Source organism: Vombatus ursinus, unplaced genomic scaffold (genome assembly GCF_900497805.2).
Source record: "Vombatus ursinus unplaced genomic scaffold, bare-nosed wombat genome assembly UNPS02014832.1, whole genome shotgun sequence".
Lineage (NCBI taxonomy): Eukaryota > Metazoa > Chordata > Mammalia > Diprotodontia > Vombatidae > Vombatus > Vombatus ursinus.
This window is the reverse complement of record NW_020954610.1, coordinates 59813065-59820319: the sequence shown is the minus strand read 5'-3', so window position 1 is coordinate 59820319 and position 7255 is coordinate 59813065. Positions and strand designations below refer to the sequence as shown.

At 45.4% G+C, this 7255-nt stretch overlaps 1 protein-coding gene across 1 annotated transcript in view; it reads left to right on the top strand.

Moving 5' to 3' along the window:
* The window catches only part of ERN2 (endoplasmic reticulum to nucleus signaling 2), a 35213-nt gene that overhangs the window by 25895 nt on the left and 2063 nt on the right, over positions 1 to 7255 (top strand). The window contains exons 15-19 of the mRNA XM_027839386.1: positions 1060 to 1159; positions 1332 to 1531; positions 2681 to 2828; positions 3000 to 3127; positions 5499 to 5622. Of these exons, the coding sequence (XP_027695187.1) occupies positions 1060 to 1159; positions 1332 to 1531; positions 2681 to 2828; positions 3000 to 3127; positions 5499 to 5622 (700 nt within the window). The remainder of the gene's footprint in view (positions 1 to 1059; positions 1160 to 1331; positions 1532 to 2680; positions 2829 to 2999; positions 3128 to 5498; positions 5623 to 7255) is intronic.

Below are 7255 nucleotides of genomic sequence, written 5' to 3'. Positions count from 1 at the left end.
TGCCTTCACATATCTCATTCGACCCTTTACTACAACCCTGTAAGGTGGAGAAGACATGATATTATCTTAGTGTACAGTTGCAAAAACTGAGGCACAGATAAGTTAACTGACTTGCCTCTGATCACTTGGCTGTAAAGTGGAAGGTTCAAGATTAGAAGCCCACCCTTCTGATTTTTTTCTTCCCAGACTACTAAACTGCTTCACCCCAACAGTCTCTTTCCTGCCTCTAACAAGGACAGAAAAATCATTTCTGAACAGCAGGAAGGATTGAAGGAAGAGATATTAGAAGCAAGAAAAAAAAATCGAGAGGCTGTTATAGTAATTCAGGAATGGAAAATTGAGTCCCAGGACTGGAAGAGAAAGGAAGAAATTCAAGAGAACCATTTTGAAGAAAGAAAAGATAAGATGATACACATGCAAATTCAACATTTCCCAAGCATTTAACCATGTGTGAGGCACTGGGCATATAAGCTAGCAAGCCTTTAAGGAGTTTATAGTCTAAGAATGGAAAACAACACAGGAAGGGGAGCCTTGGAAAAGGGAAAGGGATAATACATCACCCAGAGTAAAGATGGCCATGATGTGAGCTGGAGGTCTGGATCTGAGCAAGATTAGATGAAAGCTATAGACCTATCAGAGCCCAGGATGGTTCCAGGAGTGGAGTTCAAAGTTCTAGTGGAGGTGGACATGATGGTTTGAGTGGAGATGGTATGGTGTGGATATGGCTTGATATGTGTCAAGTACTGTTCTGGACACTAAAGATACAAAAATAAGGACTTTATATAAGTCTCTACTCTCAAGAAGCTAACTCTCTGTTGAAAGTATACCACATTTTCTCTCTTTTAATTATTTTCTATTTATCCTGTACATAGCTTGCTTTAGATATATTTGTTTGCTTGTTGTCTCTCCTGATTTTGCTTCAATGTTTTCCTTTGTTCCAGAGGGTTTGTTCCCATGGGAGGAAAGCGTAAGGGGAAATGAACAATGAAATTTTTTTGAAGGGAAATAAAAATGTGGAAGGTGATAACAGTTTTAACACCTTGGTGCCTCTCTCCTCAGTATGTTGAAAATCCTGCCCTAGATCGCTTGGGCCTTGAGCCAGTGACCCTGTTATACCAGCTGACCTCCGGCTTGGTCCACCTACACTCTCTGAACATAGGTATGGGGTGGGGGTGGGGGGTTAATGCCCCATTGCTCCCTCCCCACCTGAACCAATATTCTCTGCCCTCCTCTGAACCCCAACAGAACTTTGCTCTCTTCACCCCAGTCCAACAGTACCAAACCTCACCAGATCCCCTCAGTCCTAGCCGACCTTTCTCTGTGTTCCTCAGTCCACCGAGACTTGAAGCCCTGTAACATCCTCATCACGGGGCCTGACAGCCAGGGCCGGAGCCGAGCTGTCCTCTCTGACTTTGGCCTCTGTAAGAAGCTGCCTGCTGGACGTCACACCTTCAGTCTCTGCTCTGGCATCCCAGGCACTGAGGGCTGGATTGCCCCAGAGCTCCTACAGGATGAACCCCCAGAAAGTCCCGTGAGTGGACTTGACCCTGCCTACAGTCAAGAGGGAGGGCAGAAACTCCCACATCATCAAGAGCTATACCACTGGACCCCTGAGTCCTGGGCTTAGCCAGTCCCCTTTGGTCTCAGGGTCATGAGTCTCTTCCATTCCCAGGGTTCCAAGCCAGTCAGTTTGTCAACAAACATTTGTAAAGTACCTACTATGTGCCAGGCACTATATTAAACTCTCTAAGACGGTTCCTGCTCTCAGAAAGCTCACAGCCTGATAGGGAAACAACATGCAAAGCACCATGTACAAATAAGATACATACAGGATAAACTAGAGATAAACAAGAGGGAAGGTATTAGGATTAAGGGGGCTTAGGGAAAGGTTTTTTGTTGAAGGTGATATTTTAGCTGGGACTTGAAAGGAAGCCAGGCGGCAGAGATGAGGAGAGGAAAAATTCCAGGAGTGGGGAACAGCTAGTGTAAATGCTTTAAGCCTCAGACTTTTCTCTCCTTCCTCACCACTGACAAATCTTCTCAAAGCCCTGGTTTCCTCATTGTAGGATGAGGAGGGTTGGACTCAATGACCTCTAATATCTTTTCCTGCTTTAAATCGATGATCCATTGATCCCTAGGTCAGAAGCCTGGCCATGAATGGAAATTCGGATTTAGGTCTTTTTTGTTGTTGTTGTTGTTGTTTTACTTGCCCAGGGTCACACAGCTAGTAAGTGTCAAGTGTTTGGTCTGAGGCTGGATTTGAACTCAGGTCCTCCTGGCCGGTGCTCTATCAGCTGTGCCATCTAGCTGCCCCGGATTTAGGTCTTTTAAGTCACACTTGATAAAGTAGTCCCCTCTAACATCATCTTTGCTCTCTGGTTTCTGGATCTCTCCCGCTCCTTTTCTCACAGTGTCTTTCCAATCTTTTCTACTTTCCCATTTTTCCTCCCAGAAAAATACGTCCAGTCTATTCCACATATTGTACTTGATCCAGAATTATACATAGAAATGAGAGATCTATTTGGGGCAAGTTCAGGACTATGAGAGCCTTGAAGTGAGAAAAGAATGGAGAGTTATATGTGTGGGTTCAGGGGAAAACCTGGACCAGTTGTGGAATTAGCTTGGAAAGGCCTTCTGGAGCCAGGGCCTGTCTTCTCTCATCCTTGCTTTTTGTCTTCAGACCTGTGCCGTGGACATCTTCTCAGCAGGGTTGGTGTTTTATTACGTTCTCTCAGGTGGGGGGCACCCATTTGGGAACAGCCTGCACCAACAGGCCAACATCCTTGCAGGGGCTGCTCAGATGGACCACTTTGAGGAGGAGACACATGGTAAGGAAACATTAGGAGGGGAGGAGACTGCATCCAGAGCCCTGGGATCCCTTTCCTCCTTCCTTTTGCCATCTTGTTGATCTGGGGATGGAGAGCTTGAGATGGAGGATGACTTGGGAAGGAGAGTAATGGAAGACCAACATGCATGACTGACAGCCATTCCTTCTACAGAAAAGGTAATCGCCAAAGAGCTGGTGGAGGCCATGCTGAGCCCTCAGCCCCAGCTTCGGCCTTCAGCTCAATTTGTGCTAGCTCATCCCTTCTTTTGGAGCAGAGCCAAGGAGCTTCAATTCTTCCAGGTAAAAGAGGCAGCCACACTCAAGAGAAGAGAAAAATCCTTGGGGAAGATCTTAAGATGGTTTTTTTTTTTTCCTAGACCTGGTTCTCCAAGAGCCTCTGGTCTGTCACAGATCCTATCTATCACCAGCAATGGGTGACATCCTCCCACTTTCAAATCCACTCCTAGATGGGTATAGATTGAGGCCAGGATTTGGGGGGAGGGTACCCCAGAAAGCATACCAGAAACTTCAGTGATGGATCCCTTTGAGTCAGGGCTAAAAAGCCCTGAGGCTGATAAATAGCCAATGAAAGCCAACTTGGGCAAAGTTAGGACAGCTTCCCTGACCCCCAACCAATGTTCTTTTGTGACTCTTCTTGCCCCTCAAGGCTGCCCTGGGTAGTCTTTTGCCTTCAGTGGTTAAAGAAGGGGCAAGTGAGGTCTCATGCCCCACCATCCAGAGTGTACCCCTCTCCTCTCCCATTAGTCACAAAAGGTCAATCACTGGAAACCCAGCTTTCACAGGCCATGTGGCTCCAGGCCCATTGGCCCAGCACCTTAGAAGTTGATGGCTACGGGGAAGGTGAGTCAGAGGCAATAGGAGCAGGTACAGTGACAGCTGACCTTTCTATTAGGACTTTAAGATTTGCAATGCATCTTACATCCCTCATGTTATTTGATCCTCATGAAGACCCCACAGTTATTATCCCCATTTTCCAAGAGGAGGAAAGGTGAAGTGAGGGGAATGGGATCACAAAGCTAGCAAATGTCTGAGGTGAAACGGGAACCCAGGTCTTCTTGATTCCAAGTCCAGGGATCTCTATCCACTACCCCATGATGCCTCTCCTGAGCTCATCCTTGTATGGTTGTTAATTGCCTGGTTGCTATCCTCCCATACAAGTGAGCAGCCTGAAAAGCCATGTTGAAAATGACATTGGTCTATGACAAACTCTAATCATTTGGCCCAGTGTAATGTCCTATGTTTTCTCACTGGCTAGGAAAAAAAAAAAACAAAAACCAAAATACATACATATCAATGTAAGAGAACAAAGTTTAGAGCTGGAGGCAATCTTATAGAGCAGTATTTGTTTCCCACCAGCCACAAGTGGGAGAGGGAAAACTTAAAATCTAAAAAAAAAGGGAGGTGGGGTGACATAAGGTTGGAACAAAGAAAAACTAATCTCTGTAGCTAAATATTTACCATTGAAATTAATGGGGAGGGATAGCTAGGTGGTATGCCAAGGCTGGAATCAGGAGGACCAGAGTTCAAATTCAGCCTCAGACATTTACTAGCTGTGTGATCCTGGGCAAGTCACTTAACCCCAATTGCCTCCAAAAAAAAAAGAAAAGAGACAGAAAGAAGAGAAGAAAAGGAATCTTGGTTTGGATAAAGAAGAAGAAAAGCTAGGAGAATGAGGCTGGCTGCAAACTCTGAAGCTTTTCCCAGCCATTAAATGGCAAGGTCCTTCACAATTTGTCCCCACTAAAACCCCACTCCTCCCCTACATAAATCCTTACCTCTATTCAGGCCAACTTCTGAACTGTGGCCAGAATACAAGGTTCAGTTTCATATCTGAACCTTTAATCCTGTACTTCTCTGATGTTTTTTTAGTCATCCTTTGTTCTCAGACCAATCATTTCCTTTTTACCCTGGCCCATGAAACACTCACTGTCCTTACAACAAAGTAAAGCATTTAAGCAAGGCCCACACAGCTGATCCATCCAGTAGTATAAACCACCTTTCACTTCCACAGTGCCCACCTCTCCACGGAGAGGAAGGTGTCCTTCATTAGAAGCTCTCCAGGAAAGAACTCATTACAACCACTTTTTATCGTTATCGTTTATATTGCCGTAGTTATACGTGCTTTTCTCTTGGTTCCTTCCTCGCTCTGCACCAGTTCATACAAATCTTCCCTTAGTTCTCCAAATTGCTCAGCTTGTGATCCCTGGATGTGAGCGAATGCTCAGCCCAGTTGACAGGTGCCCATTTCTCCCTCCCAGTTTTTCCTACTAACCCTAATACTGCTGTGAATATTTTATTGCACATAAGATCTTTCTGGTTGATCTTCTTGGGTGTTATGCCCAGCAGTATAATTGCTGGGTCAGAATGACTTCTCACATAACAAGATGCCAGCTTCTACTTCCTACACTTATCCAGATTCTACCAAGTGTCAGTTCCTGAGTTCTATAAGCCTCATTGCTTTCTCTCTTCCCTGAACTTCCATAGCACCAAATCCCACGCAGAACATTACATAGTTATGGATTGGTCTTAGATTGGCCCATACATGGTCTTCTTGTCTCCCCAACTAGACTGCCAATCTCTTAAAGGCAAGACAACTAGACTCGATGTCCAGGGCTGGGGGGCTCAATGACTCTTTGTTGGCTGGCTCTAGGATGTCAGTGACCGAGTGGAGAAGGAGGCTGCGGAGGGGCCTTTGGTGACAGCTCTGGAAGCTGGAGGCAAGATCGTGGTCAGACAAAACTGGCACAGTCACATCTCCGGACCGCTGCAGTCAGGTGGGGAGGACTGGACAGACAGGTTGCTTGGCCAGGCCTCTCTTATCCAGAGAATTGAAGACTGAGGCTGGTTCTCTTAGACCAGGCCCTATCCTGGAGGCTCTCCCCACTGTACATATCTTCCCATTCCCCCAGCAAAGGCTGGCGCAGACCTTAATCCCTCCCTCTCTTGTTGATTCTCCTCCTCCCTACCCTCCACTTTTTTTTTTTTGCAGCCAAAAACAAGGTTTATTGAAGATTCGCCATATTAGCTAGACTCTTAAGGAATCTGAGCATCTATGGGCTATTGGCTAGATTCTAAGAATCAGAGCTTCTTAATAGAGACAAGATGGACCTTATATACAGAAAGACTGTGGGAGGGATCTAGGAGTGGCCAAGTAGTTTTGGGGTGACAGGAGGAAGGGCCTAAGGAGATCTGGGTGGGAGGGGCTAGTAAGCTGGGGTGAACAGAACTCCTGGGACCTGGACCTCATGGCCAAGGGAGAATGGAGCCTAGCTAGGATTAAGGGTGGGAAATGGCTCGGGGCCATAGGGAGGTAAAACAAAGGAAGGGAGATTGGGTGTAGCCACAATGAAAGGCCAGTTGATGGGATTATAGCCTCAGGAGAACGCCAGAGATTTGGCCATGTGGGAAAGTCCAGGGTTTTTCCTTTCTGAGGCCCAGATCCCAACACCATCATTCCCCCCTCAAACAAATGGGACCCAAATTCTTTTGGTGTAAGGGACAAAGGTCTCGGCTTCTGAAACTGCTTCCTGCTGGCAAGGGGCGTAGAGCTGTCCCTGCCTCGAGGGAGTCCCAAAGAGGAGGTTGACTGGAACAGAGCACAAGCTGCATCCAGGGAATGATGGAGGGACATTGACTGGTACTTGCTGTTTGCTACCAACTGTAGGTGAATGTCCTGTAGTCTGGAAGACACAAATCTGACAGAAAAGACTGCCGGGCCCAGAAATAAAGCAGGGACTAGATTTAGGGCCCAACTTTGAGAGGATAAAACATCTTTAGCTTTGTTTGGATTCAGCTAATTCAGTTTTCCAACCATGCAGTATCAAATCGACCTCATAGCCAGACTCAGGAATAGCCAGGTGGGTAACATTCCCTTTCAAAGGAACATAATGGGGAAACTGAACCAGGAGGATCCCATCTTAGACTGAGGCTAAATACTTCCCACCAGTATCACCTTTTCTGAGTAGCTTGTGGCATTTCTCTCAGATAGTGGATTATTGATTATCGATGGATTATGACCCATCAGACAACTCAAAATGAAATCCTATGAGCTTTTACCTCAAACAGCAAGTTTTACTAATCACAGCTTAGGAAACTTTTCCAGGATTTACATCTCAAACTTAAATTTGTCCTGGTGTAAAAAGCCAATCATTAGAGACTTCTATATAAAACCCAAACAAGTTTTTAGCAAGTTTACACATTAAAACAATAACCTACAATAGCCAAATTATTTTAGTGGTAACCAAATTATGACAAGTTGCTTGACATAATTGATACAGAAAGTTCACCAATTTAAAACCTGAAACAAACCCATTACCAATCAGGTGACTTCAGTTTTGTTAAATGCACTTCCAAATTACTTTACAGAGAATCAACATCTCATCGTTAACAGTTAAAACTACAAATTTA